The sequence below is a fragment of the Gekko japonicus genome, unplaced genomic scaffold (assembly GCF_001447785.1).
Source record: "Gekko japonicus isolate JY-2015 unplaced genomic scaffold, Gekko_japonicus_V1.1 scaffold428, whole genome shotgun sequence".
In the NCBI taxonomy this organism is placed as follows: Eukaryota; Metazoa; Chordata; class Lepidosauria; order Squamata; family Gekkonidae; genus Gekko; species Gekko japonicus.
The window spans coordinates 439,378-459,215 of NW_015165842.1; the positions used below are offsets into that span (position 1 = coordinate 439,378).

A 19,838-nucleotide genomic window follows, 5' to 3' on the forward strand; every position below is an offset into this window, starting at 1 on the left:
CTGAGCGCCACGGCGGAGCAGCCCCGGCGGTGGCTGCAAAGGGGCGGGTAGCTGCTGGTGCTGCTGCTTCCCCGGGCAAGCCGCTGCCTCGCTTTGCCCAGCAGCTGGAGAAAGGCCGCTTCGCAGCTTCCATGCGTGGCCGGGCCGGATCCGAGACGGGAGGTGAGTAGGCGCCGGCAAGGGGGGGGCGTGCAGGGCGGATCCCGATCCCGGGCGCCGGTTTCCCGGGCCCCAGGAAAGCCAGGCTGCATGGCAGGGAGGGGCTGCGCTGCCCGCCTGAAGCGGGGAAAGGGGATGGGCTCGCTCCGTCCCCCCCTTCCTGCCAGGCTCCTCCAGCTTCACCCCCCCCTTTGTAGGATGGGGTGTGGGGGGACAGGCGGGGAGCAAACTTCCCACCAAGTCCGGCATGGCAGGCACGGCAGGTTGGCACCGCGTGTTGGCATCGGAGCGCGCCGGAGAAAGGCTGTGACTCATCGCTTTGGGGGTGTCTCTCCCCCCCCCCCCAACTCCGCGCATTGACAGCGCGCCCGCAAGACTTGCACTTGGGTTTCCTTACCGAGCGTTTCTTACAAATACGCTTTTCCCATTCTTCAGATCGCTTTGAAACGAGGGAGGAGGCGCTCAGAATCGGGGGTGGGGACTCGCAACCGACACCCCCTGACTGTGCGAGAGAGATTCTTCTTCATGGGATGGGCCCTTTGGCTTCATTTTAGGAGGAAAGCACTTAGCTTGGAGCAGTCACATTTTCCTACCAGTTTTGCCAGGCTCTGTCCTCTCAACTTCCTCACCGGGCTTTGGGTGAGGATCAATACATTGGACCCGTTTAATTGGTTTCCTGTTTGTGAAGAAATGCAGGAGCGTCTAAGACCTTTCTTTCCTGAATCGGCCTGCAAGACCAGGGCACCGCTTATTCCCCTGCCCATGATCCAGAGCAGCGCAACAAGGTGCATTACCAGCTGCCCAGACCATCTCTCTCTCCACTTCATTGTTTCCTAATTGTGCCAGCCGTGAGAAATACCCCTTAGCCATTAGCCTTTTATTTACATACAACCCAGAAATGTCTTTGTCTCTATAGCAGGCAGGCTCTCTGGAAGGTTCCCAACTTCTCGTGCTTGGTGTAGTAGTGGTTAAGGGTGGGGACTCTAACCTGGAGAACCAGGTTGATCCCCCATCCACATAAATGCCAGCTAGGTGACCTTGGGTCAGTCACAGTTCTCTCAGAGCTGTTCTCTTAAGAGCAGTTCTCTCAGAGCTCTCTCAGCCCCACCAACCTCACAGGGTGTCTGTTGTGGGGAGAGGAAGGGAAGGCAATTGTAAGCCGCTCCTTTGGGTAGTGAAGAGCCGGTGTATAAAACCAACTTTTCTTCTTCAACCGGCCACTTCACTTCTGCCTTTAACAGCCGCACAACGCACAGATGGGAGTAGGTGAGCTTGCTCATCATCTCTGTACTATGAAGGGCTTCACTGGCTGATTTCTGCACATCAGGCAGCTGCTAAAGACACAGGAACAGGCCAGTCTGGTTTTTGGGGTTATGTTTCCAGGTCAGTGGGCAGACCGCAGTGGGGGTATGCGGCAGCGGAGGGGGAGAGAGACTGTTCTGACTAATATTTCCCTGTCCCACTATTGGGACAGCAACATGCTGGATTTGGTTGGATTTGGTAACCCTGGCCTAACTCAGTCCGCAGTCTTCTTTCCTCCTGCCCTCGTCTTCATGTGAAGCTGCTTTTTACTGAGTCAGACCACTGGACTATCTGTCAAGGTCAGTGTTGTCTGCTCCAGCTGACAGCAGCCCCCCAGGGTCTCTGGAAGGTCTTCCGTACATGTCACCTTTTAACTGGAGATGGTGGGCCTTGAACCTGGAACCTTCTGCATGCAAAGCAGAAGCTTTACCACAGAGTCATGGCCTCTTCCTCAGCTCGGTGTGTGTGTGTGTGTGTGTGAGAAGTGCTGTCAAGTCGCTTCTGGCGGCCCTGCGAATTAATGTCCTCCAAGACGTCCTGTCATTAACAGGTTTGCTCAGGTCTTGCAAACTGAGGGCCGGGGCTTCCTTTACGGAGTCAATCCATCTCATGTTGGGTCTTCCTCTTTTCCTGCTACCTTCAGATTTTCCTAGTGTTATGGTCTTTTTCTAGTGACCCTTGCCTTCTCATAATGTGAGTACAATAGCCTCAGTTGAGTCATTTTAGCTTCTAGGGAGAGTTCAGCCTTGATTTGATCTAGGACCAGAGGTCATTTCGGGGGGGAACGCGGGGGAACGCAGTTCCCTCGGGTGAGGTGCAGGGGGGCGGGGCACATGATGAAGCCCCTCCCCCTGCTTCCGGCCGCCCCGCTTCCAGCCCTCATTCAGCCAGAAGGAGGCAGGAAAAGAGGGAGGGTAAGTTGCTTCCTCCCCATCTCTCCCCACCCCTGCCTGCCTGGGTCCAGGGAGGGCCTTGGCGGGGCTTCCTCGCACTCCCGCTGGCCTTGCAGGTCCACCACCGGGCCCCTGATATCAGGGGGTGTGGCATATGCTAATGAGTTATGCTAATGAGTTCCCCTAGCTCTTTTTCTACGAAATGACCCCTGTCTAGGACCCATTTATTTGTGTTTTTTTGGGCCAGTCCATGGTATCTGTAATACTGTCCTCCAGCGCCACATTTCAAATGGATTAACAATGCTCTCTCTAAGCTGTGGAGTCTTATGAGCAAAACCTCTATTTTGTGAGCCACTGGCATTAAAGCTGTGAGTGAGCCATTTGGCTATTGCAGAAATAAATTTGCGCTGGAGCCATCCTTCCTGAGCTAAGAAAAAAAATGTGTGAGCCAGAGGCTAAAAAACTGTGAGCTAGCTGACACTAACTCAGCTTAGGGGAAACAGTCAGCCCCCTTTGCTGGATTCTCTGCCCTACTGTATTCTGTACCTTACTGTAGAAGGTGCAGGTTGCATGTTTTTATTTTGTCGTGCTGCATTGTTGGCTAAACGGCTTTGTTTGCTGGGTTTGGGCCTCTGTGGAAAACTGTTTATGAGAGATCCTAAATAAAATGTAATGTGTTCTGCTCCCCCCCCCCCCCAATTCCTTCTGAATCTCTGCAGCTACCTTTCGGAAGGGACAAAAGACCGAGGAGAGCGAGAGAACTTTCTGCCACATTTTTAAGATCAATGATACAAGAATCAAACACAGTGGCTCTTAGGGAAGATTCTGTCGGACTGCGGCGTTATTGGGACTAAAGACCTCACCAGTCTTCTTCTAATCCAAGCAGCACACCAAGAATTAGGTCCCCCCCTCAGGCACCTCTTCACTGCCGTTAATAGCTATGACTGGGAAGATGGCCTCTAGTCTCACTTGTGCTGGAGTGATCTGGGCATTTTTTTCCTTCCTCTGCGCCGGTGTTTCCTGCGTGGGGTTCTTCATGCCTTACTGGCTGCTGGGATCTCAGCTGGAGAAGTCGGTGTCGTTCGGCACTTTCCGCAGATGCTCCTACCCGGTGCGAGACGAGAGCCGCCAGATCACCGTGATGGTGGAGCAGTGCGGACGCTACGCCTCTTTCCAGGCCATTCCAAGCGTGGAGTGGAGGATCTGCACGGTGGTGACGGGCTTGGGCTGTGGTCTTCTCCTCCTGGTGGCCCTGACTGCCCTCATGGGATGCTGTGTGACCGAGCTTATCTCCAGGGCTGTGGGCAGGGTTGCCGGAGGCATCCAATTCTTGGGAGGTGAGTAACTGCAAACTTTTGACCCTGTGGGGCCACTTCCTGCCCGCCTGGATGCACAGTACGTCTGTTGTTCTCTGTACACTTGCTCGCTTGTTTTTTTTTAGGGTCAAATTATACGCTCACGTTAATTTTTCTGCTAGATCTTGCACTTGCTGCACGTTAACAATGTTCCCTCTAAGCTGTGAAGTCCTGTGAGCAAGAATTCTACTTTGTGAGCTCCTGGCGTTAAAGTTATGAGCAGGTGATTTGGCTACTGCATAAACTTGTTTGCTCTGGAGCCATCCTTCCTGAGCTAAGACAAAATTGTGTGAGCCAGAGGCTAAAAAACTGTGAGCTAGCTCACACTAACTCAGCTTACAGGGAACAATGGTTACGAATATATTTAGGGAGGAAGATAACAGCGGAGGGGAAATGACTAGTCATGTCTAGAACAGTCAGTTTTGGTGTCAGCTTCATAAAGTGCTGGGATTTGATTTCTGAAAGTCCAAATGAACAAGTTTCTCCCGTTCCAGTACTCTCTTGCAGTGGTCATCACTTGGGCTGGGGCCCTCAGGTGGGCCATGAACCCCTGTCGAACTGCCACCTTTTTTTTTGCTTTTTGGGGGGGAGAAGGGGGAAGGTCTGTGTTGCTAGTGTCTGTGCACAGAGAGCCAGAGCGCGCCACATCTCCCGCTTCTCTTTGCATGCGCACTCAGAAGAGCAGCAGGACAGTGAGACAAGGTCACTCCGTAGAACAGAAGATTCTGCCATGGCTCTGACCTTTGGCTTGTTCCTCACCATGATACGCCTCCTGGTCTTCAGTTTTTGTTTCCTGTCCCCAGTTCTTTCTGTATTCTGCCCACAGTCCCAGCTTTGAAACCACTGAGGTCATAATCTCGGCTGGTTCTCTTCCTGTCACATGACTCTGGTGTTGTATACTTGCAGCTCCTTGTGTCTTGAAGGGCTTAAAAACTACTAGTCTGTTGTATGTTCCGTTGATAGTGTGGGAGGAAAAACTACTTCAGAGTTATAGCGTCCAGCTCTGTCGTATCCCCCCCCCCCCATTACATGCAGGGGAAAGCATTTGAGTCCCCATCCAGTTCTAATGTTTACCTGGAAGTAAGTCCAAATGATTTGGGTGAGACTCGTCCACTAATCAGTATATTCGGGACTGCAGTCCTTATACTTTGAGAGTGAATCCCACACAAATGGTTTCCCCCTCCTTTAAATTGCCACAAAGGCCTGTTAAGTCTTTTCAGCTCTGTACTCGTTTTACCATCCCTGACCATATGGTTTTAATTGTAGCTTTTCCAGTGTTGTGGCAGCAGTCCTCACTTCTTTGTGTTCTTCTCCCTTAAGTGCTCTCTTTTTTCACCCTCTGCAGCTGCTATTGAGGGAAGAAACACCAGATCTGTGAAAATGTCCATATTGTCTGTTCTTATGAAAGCGGGTCTTGTGCAGAAATCTTGAGGTGCATTAGGGATCATAGAACAGAGGAAATTGGCATTGGGTTGTCAAGAGTTGTGTTGTTGCCTGCTTTCTCAGGACACTTAAAATATACACACACACACCCAAGATCTCTGTATGGCAGCTTTGGTGGCGGCATAGCTAGCCACAGAGTTCTGGTAAATAAAGCTTCCATTCAGGAAGTATAGGTGCGTGTGCCTGTCTGTCACTGAAAATCCCCTCCCCAGCTGATTAAAGTGTGTGGGGAGGCCCTGTTGCTTCATTAGTTTTTTTCTTTGCTCTGTGCTTGAGTACTTCCCTCAGTTGTGCAGTAGATTTCATTACTGTTGGTAGATTTCATTACCGTTAGATGTAAAAGGGTACCATTTTGAGAGTTTCCTCTGGACTGCGTGTGTGTCAGATTTCAACTCTTTAGTTCACAGAAAGGTGCCCTAACATTTTTTTCTGCATCTGTGATTGACAGTCATTACAGTTATTAAAATTAGAGGTTAGAGTCAAGTTCTTACGGGACAGCAGCAGTGGCGTTGTAGTCTAATCCTACACTGTTGTACCAGTGGATCAGTATGTTGTGCCAGTATGACAGTTCTGAAGTTATGTTTTCTGGACAAACAGGAAGCCTCGGGACATGCTCTTTGGAAAGGCGCTGAAATTCAAAGGAAGTGGACTTTGTTAATGCAGCTGCGACCATATCACTAAATCATCCATTTTATTTTATTTTTATTTTTTTGAATTTTTATTTATTTATTATTGAAGCTTATATACATTATCTTACATTAAATCATTATACAATCATTTTACCCCCCCCTCCTTGTAGTATCTTCATATTTTTAACCATGTGTACAGATTTTTCATTCATATTTGGATATTTGGATTGGCTTCCCCCCCTTTCCACCCATTCCTTATATCCCACCCATTTATTTAATCATCCATTTTATTGCCTAATTCGTTTTGTTTCACAAGAATTAAGGGACTTGCAATTCTGGTTGGTCGATATAGTAGCTCATATATGAATCTAGCTTGTGGTTTGTTTCCTTTATGTGGACTTACACATTGTGGTAGGCATCCCCCCCCCCCCAGTTGCCCTGTTCACTAAATAGATGGGCAGCCCAGCCTTACGGCCCAGTTAAGATGGCTGCTGTTAAGTGCAATTATGCAAATTAGTCAGTATCCTGTGCTCTCTCTTTGGCAGGCTAACGGTGTCACAAGAATAACAAGTGCATCAGCTGTGACTGCTGGTCCCACTGAGATGCAGTTAAATGTACAGGTGCCCTCTGCTTGAGACACTGCCCACAGACCACACCAATAACGACAGTAGAATGAAAAGCACCAATCAGCACACAGCGTTGTAAAGATCCTGGCAAGATGATGCTTTATCCTTCACTCCCCTATGCATTAGGCAGAAGGAACAAAAAGCCCTATGGTAGTATTTGGGAAACACAGCTTTGAACCATGAGTCATTTTTCTGGCTTCACAACATGGAAAAGCGCAAAGAAATGAACATCGGTACAAAATGTATGCAAGTGTGATACACAAGATATGCACAGTCCCCAGTTGCATTGTACAAGTGGGAACTTGCAGAGAATTGTGCACAGTGTGGGGAAAGGAAGGGGATTTCTTCAGCATCTTGTGGAAGTGCTAACTAATTTTTTTTTTTAAAGGGGGAGGGATGGCACTAAAATAGCAGAATGTGTTGGTTTCCTGCTCTTTCATTTCCACTGATGCTGATGTATAAAGTACACTTTATATAGTTTTTTTCACAGTCATTCTGGAGAGAGAGAGAGGTGTGATTGAAATCAGGAAACTTGTATTGATGCTACTGATCTTTTATAATTTAAACGGGGTTGTTTAATCTAATCTAGGCGTAGCTTAATCGTTAGTGCATTCTAAAAGTAACCAGTCAAGATCCAGATTGAGTCCCTCTATCGTATAGTTAATATAACTAAAGAAGTTACTAAAAAGTACAGTCAATAATCTTTAGAAGTGAGCATTGTTCTGGTGCCTCCCTCTCTGCTTTTGATGATTGCTTGAGGCAGCGGCAGCAGGTAGGGACCATGGGAGCAGATCTGACGGTGACGTCTGTCAACCAGAAGAGTTAGCAGGTATTCCCACTAAAGGGGATTGTCCCTGTAGGTGTTTTCATGCATGGCGATTCCACTATTTTCCACCAATTACTGTACTTGTTTGATTCTGTATTAGCAAAAGCAGATCCTGTTTACTTTCTAGTGTGTCCTCTGCTCTGCTGCTGCATTGCTTGCCTGCCAGGGACAAAGGTTTGGGCTTACTCTAAGAAGGCAGGGACTGCAGACTGGGATAGAGGCAAAGGATACATTTTGCCCTCCTCCCCCCCTGTAGTAGGCAGCATGCCTGTAGGAAACATTAGGATGAATCCTGCTCCTCCGCTGAGCAAAGTTTGAGCCCTTGCCCCAGCAGGCTAATAAGCCTTTCTTCAGCTTAGAATCATAGAATGTTAGAGTTGGAAGGGACCTTGCAGGTCATCTAGTCCAAACCCCTGCACTCTGCAGGAGCATAGCCGAAAGATAGCCCTACAACATACCCAAAAGATGGTCGTCCAGCCTCCGCTTGAAAACGTCCAGTGAAAGAGCATCCACCACCTCCCGAGGCAGTCTGTTTCACTGCTCAACCACTCTTACAGTTAAGAAAGGTCTCCTGATATTTAGCCGGTATCGATTCCCTTGTAATTTCCACCCATTAGATCTAGTCTTGCAATTTGGATCAAGAGCAGAGGTCATTTCGGGGGGGAACGCGGGGGATCGCAGTTCCCCGGGTGAGGTGCGAGGGGGCGGGGCACACGATGAAGCCCCGCCCCCTGCTTCCGGCTGCCCGGCTTCCAGCCCTCATTCAGCCAGGAGGAGGCAGGAGAAGAGGGAGGGTAAGTTGCTTCCTCCCCACCTCTCCCCACCCCTGCCTGCCTGGGGCCAGGGAGGGCCTTGGCGGGGCTTCCTCGCACTCCCGCCGGCCTTGCAGGTCCACCACCGGGCCCTTGATGTCAGGGGGTGTGGCATATGCTAATGAGTTATGCTAATGAGTTCCCCTAGCTCTTTTTCTATGAAATGACCCCTGATCAAGAGAGAATAGACCTGCTCCATCTTATATATGACAGCTCTTCAAATACTTGAAGACTGCCATCATGTCTCCTCTAAGCCTTCTCTTTCCCAGGCTAAACATACCCAACTCTTTCAGCCTTTCCTCATAAGACTTGGATTCCAACCCTCTCACCATCTTGGTTGCCCTCTTCTGGACACGCTCGAGCTTGTCAACATGCTTCCTAAAGTGTGGTGCCCAAAAAGTGTGGTGATCAACCAGAACACCTAGATCCCTTTCACATGTGCTGCTGTCAAGCCAAGTCCCTCCCATTCTGTATCTTAAGCAGCTCTCCTTCCACGTGGGGTTGGATGCATGCCATTTTGTTCGTATTCCCTGGAAGGCAGGCACTGCAGGGATAGAGGCACAGAGGAGTCTGTGCTATGTTGCCCCTTCTCCTCTGCATGACTGGACATGCAGTTGTAGCAAAGAAAGGCAAATATTGCTTGGGATCTCTGGAAGGCAGGCAGACATGCTGCAGCGGGGCAAATTGGGAGGGATAATAGAACGGAGGCAAATACTTTCCAGCTGCTCCTCACCCATGAGAGGCAGGACCAAACCAGATAAAAAGTAAGAGATCTGGGATAAGGATGGATCTGTGTGGGAGAGATCAGAGATCTCTCTGTGTCTTTAATCCATGTAAGAGCGGTACATCGTTTCTCCAATACAGATCACCCACACCCACTGCTCCCACTGCTCCTGTTAGTCCCAGCAAAGAGAAACATGGCAAGTGGTTTCCCATTCACATGTAAAGAAAGCTGAAGGATTTGGGGGGGGGGGGGTAATATTAAAACAGTTGCATGAAGTTCAAAGAAACTAAATCCTTCTCTTTTCCATATCATACTCTGGTGCTTAAAGCATTTTTTTGGTGTGTGTGATACCAGAAGTCATCTGGGCAGAGAGGAAATAGTGAAATCAGCTGAGTGTAATGAGTCAAGACAGGAGTTTAGCTTTCTTTGCTTTTTTGCTTTCTGTTTTATTTAAAAACTAGGAAAAAGGCTCGTTGTGCAAATAAATACAACGAGCTCTAGAAAGAGGCTCTGGGCGGTTGCCCCGGCCTTGGACACTCAGTGTCAGTTTGCTGTGGCGACCTCAGCAGGGTATAATGACACTGAGTCTACCATTTTCTCCAGAGGAACTGATCTCTGCTATCTAAAGAACAGTCGTAATTTTGAGTGATCTCCAGCCCTCACCTGGAAATTGGCAGCGATGGTTCCCCAGAAGGGAATGGTTGGTTTGGAGGGTGGAGTCTATGGCTTTGTACTTGTCCGAGGTCCCACGCCTCCTGAAACCTCACCCTCTCCAGGCTCCATCCCTCACATCTCTAGGAATTTCCCACCTGGAGTTGGCAACCCTATCTCCTTCCCAGCCAATCATCAACCTACCTTTATTTCCCCCTCACTCTTCAGCTTTCCACCCCCCCCACACACACCTGCAGCCTCTCCCATGCTCTGAAGCCCTGACTGCTACGTCACATTGGCTGTCATACAGGGGCCACCTCAGCAGCATATAAGTATACAGAGCCCACCATTTTCTCCAGGGGGAGTGATCTCTGCCATCTGGAAAGCAGTTGTAATTCTGAGTGATCTCCACCCCTCACCTAGAGATTGGATACATTTTACCTCAGAACAGCAAACTGTTTAGAATGTTAGGGGCAAAAGCCAATCAAGTCGCATATGCAAACAACCTCTGTGTTCCGAGGCAAAGGCCATTGAGGCTGCATATGCAAATAACCTGTGTTCTGACTGGCTATGGGGGGGAGAGAAACAGCAAACTGTTTAGAATGTTGGAGGCGAGACTCAAGCAATGCAGCCAGTGGATAGGGACAGATTCTGAGTGACACACCAGGGCGCCAACCAATTCTGGAGCGTGTGGAATGTTTTAGAGAAGTGCCACCACCATTCGGCTTTTATATATAAGGGAGATGAACCCACCACCTGCTTCTGGTTCCCGGGAAGTAGGAAAAGTCACTTGCCAATACTGCCAAGTCTCCCTGTACCTGCTGTGCAAGTGAGAATTTTAATTATCTATAAAGCAGGAACATTTGTCTGCCTAAAATTTGGAGAAACCCTTAAGTGAGTTGTGGAATCCCTGATAATTTCATTCCAATGGTGAGGGAGACGAATTACCAGTTACCATCAGAAATGTGCTTTTAATTGAAACCAGTTGAATCAAACAAATTGAGTAAGAAATCTGAACAGGTATAATAAAGTTAATAAAGACTTTAAAAATTAAAGAGTTCAAAGAACAATTATGTCTATGAAGAGAAAACTTCTTATGTAGCACAAGTATAGCTCTGGTTATGTGCAGTTCTTTCCGCCGTGGGCGCATTGGTCTCAGGTGGTGGATTTCAACTTCCACAGGTACAGTGAGTAGTTTCAAAACAAATGAAGCAAGACTGTAAATATTTGAAAGTTTTTTTGTTGGCATGGACGTGGTTAATTGCTGGCTCACACTTCTTTTTCCCTTCTTCTGGTACAGTGTGCTGCCTTCAGTCTTCCAGTTGGTTTTCATGTCTGAAGGAGAGCGCTCTAAACAACTGCATTTCATTTCTTTCCCTGTAACTAGGATTTTTATCCGGGGATTCGTTGCCAGATGCCTTGAACGGTTCTCAGGAGAGGTGACCTATAAATTCCTTAAATAAAAATAAATGAAAAATTCCTAATACAGAGGAAAACAAAGACGTGGTTAGAAACCCTACAGTGCAGTTATAAGCACAGTTATAAACTCAGTGACTCCAATGGATATAGAAGGGGGTGACTCTGCTTAGGATTGTATTGTAGGGGCCAAACTACTTGATATAATTTAAAATGACCTGAGTCTCTTTCCATACAGCCACACAGCAGTGGGAGGGAACAGCTTTTTAAAAGTCTGTGGGGCCCAGTTCAGCTCAGAACCATGGTGCAAGGGGGGAGAGGGGCTTCTGCCTTCCTCGTGTGCTGTTTTTCCCAAGCTGAAGTGGTCCTGAGGGGGATTATTTGCCCCACTTTGGAGCTGTATGCATAGCATTCCATGCTTCAAAATGGGGCAAATAACTTCCCTCCCTGGGCTGTTTCAGCTAGGGAAAATGGCGTTGGGGGGGGGGAAGCAAGAGCCCCACCTCCCCCTGCACTGTGGTCTTCAGCCAAATTGCACCCCTTATACTTTTAAAAAGTTGTTCCCCACAGCTGCTGTTTGGCTGCAGGAAAAGCTAGTCAGGCCGACTTGTTAAAAATCATATCGCTCGTTGTGCCCCATAGTGACTTGGAAATAAGCTAACACCAGTTGAGCAAGGCACTTGTGTTCATGACAAATTAGAGTTAGGTTGAAGGCTCGACACCATGCAAGGCAAGGAGAGAGGGAGCCTGCGATTAACCAGGCTTGTGCCCATCTTGGGTTGCCATTCTCCAGTTGGGGGCGGGGGATTGCTTGGTTTTGCGGACTCCTGCCCACTGCTGGCCAGTTGGCTGGTGGGAGGACCCCCGCCAACAGCAATGTTGCACAGGGTGCCTGTGCCACTTTCAGGTGATGTACGCACGGCACATGATGTCACTTCCGGTGGTGTTGGCATGTCAGGGGTGCTGCTTCCGGCTCCCGGAACGTTCCCCCCCCCATCCCGCTGCCAGCACCTCCAGTGGACCTGGCAACCTTGTGCCCATCACAAGCAAAACCCAGTTTGGTTGTGATGTCTGAATTGTGCCACGAGTCTCTGTTTTGTCAAGCAAGACTTCCCGGAAGTTGCTTGGCTGTGTTGCCATCTTTCAAGGCCACGCTTTGTGCAGCTGTGGGAGTACACTGGCTGTGTGAACAAATAGCTGTGTTGTGGTTGGCTCCCATGGTAACCAACACCGCAGTCCCTTGTGAGGCATGGCCTTCTCTCACAAGCCCCTTCACCTCACGTAGGCTCTCTGGATCCCTGTCTGAGACCCCCGAGAGTCAGACAAGGAAAGCCTTTAATGTAGTTTGTTGAAAGGGGGAGTAGGAGGGTGCCAGAGAGAGAATATAAAAATATGGATGCCTTCCTACAAGCAGCTGCTGCCAACATGCTAGTTTTTTTGTATTCTCTTGATTTTTCCAGCCAAGGCAGTGCGGGTGGGCGGAGGGGACCTTTCAGAGTTGCTTCCCATGACCTCTTAGTGAAGCGTTTGAATTCCTTATTTATTCCACCTCTGTTCCTCGTACATGACCCGGTTCTCTCATTCCTTACCTCAGGGATGTGTGATCCTTACTCCCCAAATATGCCCTCCAGTTTGTCCCCTCCCTTCAAATCCATTGTTTCCCAAACCCTCTTTCATTCCAGTGTGTGCCCCCTTACCTTTCACCCCGTATGCACCCAACCTTTTCCCCATGTATCCCAGTCTTTGTGGTCTATTCTTCTTCCAATGTGCCTGCATGCTCCATTCCCCAAAGATACTTCTTATCCCAAGCCTGAATGGAAATAACAGCATGAGAAGAGTTGTAATGCAAGTTAGCAACAATGAATGTGAGACTGTGGCCCCTGCCACACGGCAGGGAAAACACGGGGGTGAAGCGCGGCTTTTAAACGCCGCGGCGGGATCCCACGGATCCCGTTAGCCGCGCTCCGTTGCTCCCCGGCACGATCAGATGCCGGGGAGGAAGAGACCAGTGGGAGGGGAAGGATGCCGAACTGCGCATGCTCGAGCATGCGCAGTACAGCAGGGGGCAGGGGATGCGCTGGTGAAAAGACGCGCCGGCGATTCCACGGCTGCATTTGCCGCGGCCCATTCAATTGAACCACCCAGGTAGGTGGTTCTTCTTTGATGCGCGTTTTGGGCGGTTGGGACGGATCGGGGACGGCCATGGCACGATTGCCAGATGTTGCTGTGTGATCGCGCCCGTTTGATGCGGGCCCGATCCGTCCCCCTCCCGGCCCAAAACGTCTCGTGTGAACAGGGCCTGTAAAGCAGTAGTTATCCTGAGGATTGAATGATATACTACATGGAAGAACTATGATACAATGTCTTTTGTCTTGACATTTTTTAGCGCTGCAAAAAAGTAAAGGGGGATTTGGATTTGAGCCACAGTGCAGGGGAAAGGTTTTCAGTCCTTTCCCCTCTGCTCTGTTTTCCTCATAGATGTTCCCCTCAGCTGTTCTTAGGGCCGGGTAGGAAAGGAAGACAGGCCAAGTTATTATGCCTGCTTTTCTTCCCTATGAGGGAGAATACAAGTTTCCCTCCCTCTTTCCCACACTCCCCTTGCTGCTTGTCATAGAAAAATAATGGGGGAAAGTAATTCATCTATTCCAGCTCTGAGAACTGAATCCACAGGTAAGCCACAAAAGCCCGTCCCCATGTGGAAAACACCAACAGTAGGTTGACTGGGGGATGAGAATGAGAGAAGGAAACAGGAAAGGGGAGAGGCTATTGGGGCTGCCAGGGAAGGGAAAATGAGACCCACCCCATACGTCCTTGTGGACCCCCCACTAGTATATATAGAAATACCAACCATTTTTATGAGGAAAACTGCATCCCAGGTATAAAGAGTTTTTCAATTTCTGGACTCCTCTGGTAATCTATATTTCTTACGCTGCTTGTATACTCAATTTTCAGCTTTCTGGATTACTTAGAAGCATCTTAATTATTTTGTGGTGCACTTTGTTTTCATGGTTTTGAGGTCTTTCCTTCGGCTTTAGTAATCAGGGTATCTTGGATTATGAAGTACCAAATTTCAGGGCTCTGGGTCATCAAGAAGTATACTAACAGTTTCAACGTAAATTAGTTATTCCCTAGTATCTTTATATAAAAATGCATTCACAGATTCATAAAGGTAAAGGTTCCCTTGCTCGAAAGCCAGTCGAGTCCGACTCTAGGGTTGCGGTGCTCATCTCCGTTTCAAAGCCAAAGAGCCAGCGCTGACCGAAGACATTTCCGTGGTCATGTGGCCGGCATGTCTAAACACCAAGGCGCACGGAACGCTGTTACCTTCCCACTGAAGTGGTACCTATTTATCTACTTGCAATTTCTTGCTTTCGAACTGCTAGGTTGGCAGGAGCTGGAACTAGAGACGGGAGCTCACTCCATCATGCGGCACCCGGGTCTCGAACTGCTGAACTACTGACCTTCCACAGCCTGCAGTTCAGTGTCTTAACCATTTTAGCCACTGCAGCTCCTTAAATTCATAGAGCCACATATATTTGGGTGCTATTGGACATCACCACCCCTTTCATTCACAGGTGCTAAGGACAATTGAACCGCCACAGCCCAACTTTCTGTCCTGTGTGGATTGTGGGTTTGTGTGTGTGACACTGGAGTACTTGTTGACTTTATAAAATACGCACCATTTTTGAAGTTGCGATTGCTCTATGTAAAAATGTCCTATTTTTAGGCTTTCCTCATAATCTGGCTGTCTTGGCCTACATAGGAACAAAATTCCAGCTTTTTAGCTAATGTGGGAGTGGCTTAACCATTCTGGAGTACAACTCATGCCCTCATTTTGAGAGAGTGATATATGAAAAAGGTATTCCTTGCAGTGTTTTTTAACCAGCCAGCTGTTTCAGGTTGTGTGTGTGCCCAATGTATTCATGATGTAAAAATATTATTTATCTTATTGTATACATTTCCTGCGGTGCAATCCAAAGCATGTTTACTCAGACATGAAGAACCATTGAGTTCAGCGGGGCTTACTCCCTACTACGTGTGCTTGCAATTGCAGCTTTAGCTGCTTTTCAATTAGAAGAGCTCTTAGAGCAAGTTGAGAAATAAAAACACGTGTTCATGTTAGTTAATATTATTTTTTTTAACAGCCTCAAGTGGAATGACTTTCCAGTAAATGGGCAAGGATTATTTTCTTTACTCAGATGAAGAAACACCATATTTGCTTTTCAGTCAGTGAAGGAAAGAACAGGCCGCTGCAGAAAAGTTGAATACACCATTCGGCAGGCGGAGGAAAGCCTTAAGCAATGTGTAACTGTGTGGGAGGAGGACCTCAGGAAACGATCCTTAGCTTGAGAACAGAGGTGCTACAGCTATGCCAGTGTTGTCCTCTGTTCAATGTTATGAAATATTTAATAATATTTTTATGTTCTAGGAAATTATATATGGTACACCACACTATAATGCCTTCTTGCAGTCAGTTGCTGTGCCTTGATATCAAAAGCTGAGATCCTTAAAAATAGAGAGGGGTTTCTAACACTCCAAGAAAAAACCCCGATTGTAGGCAATAGCCGTGTATACATTGTCCCCTCAATTTACCTGGGACTATTCCTGACTCAGAGGATGGCTTTAAGTGGAAGCCCTTGGCTCTCAAAAGCCTGTTGTTTGCTTGGCTGAAGTGGCTTGTTGTCATTGGAAAATTGCTTGTGGAAGTATTCCACAAGGGCTAAGATGCACTTGGTGTAGTCTTTCAGAGATCACACAAAGGCAGTGAGTATAGATTTATGAAGGGCTTTTTGGTTGCGTTTCCACTGTGGTGCTTCAGCGATGGTCTGCTGAGGTTAGGAAACCCCCACTTTGGGGACATCATGATTCAGAGATGAAATGCTGCTTGCATGGAGTTCTGTTTATTCCCCCCCCCCCCCGGTGATTTTGGCTGACTTTGTCAATAGGCTTTGTCACAGCTTTTTTAAATACTCATATATAGTCCTGACCTGGATGGCCTAGGCTGGCTGCCGTAAGTCAGCTACAACTTGATGGTACTTTACACCACTTCCACTTGTATATAAGGTAGCAACGATTTCCACCAGAGCTGGTTTGGTGTAGTAGTTAGGAACGCGGACCCTAATCTGGGAGAACCGGGTTTCATTCCCCACTCTTCCACATGCAGCTGCTAGTGTGACCTTGGGTCAGTCACGAGTTCTCTCAGAGCTGTTCTCTCAAGGGCAGTTCTCGAGAGAGCTCTCTCAGCCCCACCTACCTCACAGGGTGTCTGTTGTGGGGAGGGGGAAGGAAAGGAGATTGTAAGCTACTCTGAGACTCCTTTGGGTAGTGAAGGGCGGGGTATAAATCGAATCTCTTCTTCTCTTCAGGACTTGGGGGAAAGCCCCTGCAAAAGGTGCTGGTACTCAGTACCAGGGAGTGCCACCACAAAAAAAGTTCCCTGGGTTTTGCTGATGCTTATGGCCTAACTGGTTGCCTTGAGTCGGCTGGGACTTGACTGGGGGGGGACTCACGGGGGAGGCCTATCTGATAGTTGTATTTGGAATTTTTGCCCCAGATTGCGTTACAGATTGCAGAACAAAGAATCTCCCCCCACCCTTCTTTTATGTGCCTTGTTTGCTTGAGTTCATTCGTAGCTACTTGTTCTTCAGCCTTCTGTGATGCATCTGCTGGAGTAGGTGGGCAAAATGGGTGGAGAGCCAGTGTGGTTAGAGCATTAGATTAGGACCTGCGGCACAGACATCCCTCCTCTGCAGTGGAAGCTTGCTAGGTGGACCAGTCACTCTCTCTCAACCTAACTCATGTCACAAGGTTCTTGTTGTGAGGATCAGGGCTATTTTTGGGCAGGAACGCATAGGAACGGAGTTCCAGCTGGCTTCAGAGTTGGCCACACCCGCTACAGCCAAAACCTCTGTGTGTGTGGCTACAGAGGGAAGGCCTGGAGAGCGACCCCCCAGTGACTCCGAGGCGGGCGGGCCAGGGGGCCCCTGGAAGGATCGGGGAGGCATTTAAATGCCTCCCCATGCCTTCCCCGGCCTGTCCAAGGGCTGGCAGCCGCAGGGTGCCCAGACAAGCCAAGGGAAGGCAATTTAAACTGCCTTCCCTTTCCTTCAAGGGAAGGCCGCAGGGCGCCTGGGCAAGCTTAGGAAAGGCATGTGGGTGTGGCCTAATATGCCAATGAGTTTCTGCTGCTGGGTGTGGCCTATTATGCTAATGAGTTCCTGCTGCGCTTTTTCTACAAAAAAAGCCCTGGTGAGGATAATATGGGGGGGGGGGACAATGACAGAAAAGTGGTGTATAAATAAATATCTGAGATCCTGATGTGTGGATATTCCTACTTTTTGAAGTATTGTTTGGATTAGATGGTCTATGAACTGTCCTTTTTTAAATTTATTTGTTCAGGGTAAAAATAGCTAAACATTATTTTGACTTGCAGTCATGGTCCCTCACAGTTCAGAGCGGGTCTGGGAACAGGGGACTTTGTATGTACACAGTCTCATTGTATGTTTCCTAATCTCAAATCAGTTCTCTGATTTTCGGACACTTTTTTTTTCTTATTGTGTCTTCTTCCTCAACAGCACACCATTACCAAGCAGAAAGCTCTTGTATCTAGGAGTGTAGTTTAGAAACTGGCTAATTGGGTCACAAGATTCTTCCTCACAAGGTTTATTCCTCACACACAAGGAAGCTTATTATCTATGAAGTGAGACGCAGAACAGAATCCGTATCTCTTCTCCGGAGCTTTGTTTCTTCTCCGCTGTTTGGTGGAAGGGTGAGACTGAATCAGCAAGACAGCTGGTATGAAGAAATCACTTGAGAAGAAGTGTGCAGGGCAGAGTTTAATGCATTTGAAAACAAAAGTTTACAAGGAGCTGCAAACGTATATGATTCACCAGTCATTTAAAACGTATGGATAGTCATGGTGGATCGCAAATAGATTTTTACGAGTTCTTATTCTGGGCAACAGCATGAGTCATCTCTAAAACATACATGCTGCCAAAACTTTGAAAATGTGGGTGTCTTTGCTGAAAACCTGCATGTAACACATGGCATGTTTATCCTTGGCCAGAACATTTTAAGGCTTGCCATGATGTGTACGTGAGCAAGCACTATGTTATGGTTTTGCCATCAAGTCACAGCTGACGTACGGTGACCCTGTTGGGTTTTTCAAGGCAGGAGAAGTTCGGAGGTGGTTTGCCATTGCCTGCCTCTGCATAATGCCTCTGGACTTCCTTGATGGTCTCCCATCCAAATACTGACCAGGATCAGCCCTGCTTAGCTTCCGAGATCTGACGAGATCAGGCTAGCCTGGGTTATTTGGGTCACTATGTAGTCTCATGGTTATTTATGCCATTCCATGAACATTCAGGATGGGAGCCTGCATTCTTGTTCAGAGATGCAGGGTCACATATCCTCAGATGCCTCTTTATCTTAGGCTCTCTGTGTAGGCTGCCAAGTTGTTTCTGGTTTGGTTTTAACCTTTTAAATGGGCGGACTGCCTAGTTCCATATAAAACTACCACTACACTGAAAAACTTTATCAAGGGCTCTTTTAGTGTGCTCCAGAAGTATAGCGCAGGATATAGCCTTTTCAGTCCCGGATCCTTTCATAGCCAGGAGGAAGTTCCTCCTGCCTAAGGAGATGACCTCCAACTGTGGCTCTGCCTCCAGTGGAAGAGGCAGTTACCAGAGGAAAGCTTCAGACTAATTAGTGGTGTGGTATTATACAGGGAGCTGCAGTGGCTCAAGTGGTTAAGACGCTGAACTGCAGGCTGTCGAAGGTCGGTAGTTCAGCAGTTCGAGACCCGAGTGTGCCGTATGACGGAGTGAGCTCCCATCTCTAGTTCCAGCTCCTGCCAACCTAGCAGTTCGAAAGCAAGAAATTGCAAGTAGATAAATAGGTACCACTTTGGTGGGAAGGTAACAGTGTTCCGTGCGCCTTGGTGTTTAGTCATGCCAGCCACATGACCACGGAAAACTTCTTCGGACAGCGCTGGCTCTTCGGCTTTGAAACGGAGATGAGCACCGCAACCCTAGAGTTGGACTTGACTGGCTTTCGAGCAACGGAACCTTTACCTTTATTATACAGACCAGCCAGGAGGGAAAGGGGCACAGTGTCATATGGCCTGATCTTGGCATATCTCGGAAGCTAGCAGGGTCAATATTTGGATGGGAGACCACCAAGGAAGACACTGCAGAGGAAGCCACCTCTGCTTCTTGCTTGTCTTGAAAGCCTGGTCATGGGGTCACCATGAATCAGTTGCAACTTGATGGCACTTACATCAATATTGAGAGACTAGTAGTAATAAGACTTAGAAACCAAAGTCAACTTGGTTTGCTCTTTTCCATCTGGTGCTGAGGTACATTTTAGATAAATTCCTTTTGAAGCTATTGTTCTTCCTTCTCGTCCTTCAGTACTCCCGTGTGGATGGATTCATTACTCAAATCCTGTCCCCCCCCTCCCCTTTTTGTGTTTGAACCTTTCATTTGTATTTTACATCTGGGAATTTGATCACAAAAGATGAAATATAAATGTTGGGGTGGATCTCACCATCCTCCAAGTAGCGTTCCTCCAGCCTAAGAAGCGTTCCTCTAAGTTAAGTGGTTCTTTGTCCAATGGAAGAGCCACTTAATTTGGGAGAAGGCTTCAGACTTGAACCAGAAGGAAATGTGGGCTGTAAATGTTTTAATGAATGAATGAACAAACAGACAAATACATTTTGTTCAGTAGAGTGGTAGGCTGTGGGCAGGACCAACCCCATACATACAATATATAACTGAACGATGGCTTATGGTGGTTTAAAGACTGCAAAACCCATAATGCATTACAAACCCGAGTGGCTGCAAAACCATCTGGCGATGAGTTTTATCCTGTGTGTTCTCCAAGGAAATCAGGGCGGTTATGTGGTTCTCCCACCCTCCATTTTATCTTTACAACAACATTGTGAGGTTGGTTTGGCAGAGAAAGAGCATTTGGCTCAAGTGATCTTTGTGGCTGTGTAGGGA

At 48.0% G+C, this 19,838-nt stretch overlaps 1 protein-coding gene across 1 annotated transcript in view; it reads left to right on the plus strand.

Annotated features, from left to right (window-relative positions):
* Positions 1-19,838, plus strand: part of LHFP (lipoma HMGIC fusion partner) — a 32,850-nt gene continuing 13,012 nt past the window's right edge. The window contains exons 1-2 of the mRNA XM_015411012.1: positions 1-162; positions 3,074-3,691. Of these exons, the coding sequence (XP_015266498.1) occupies positions 3,295-3,691 (397 nt within the window). The 5' untranslated portion in view covers positions 1-162; positions 3,074-3,294. The remainder of the gene's footprint in view (positions 163-3,073; positions 3,692-19,838) is intronic.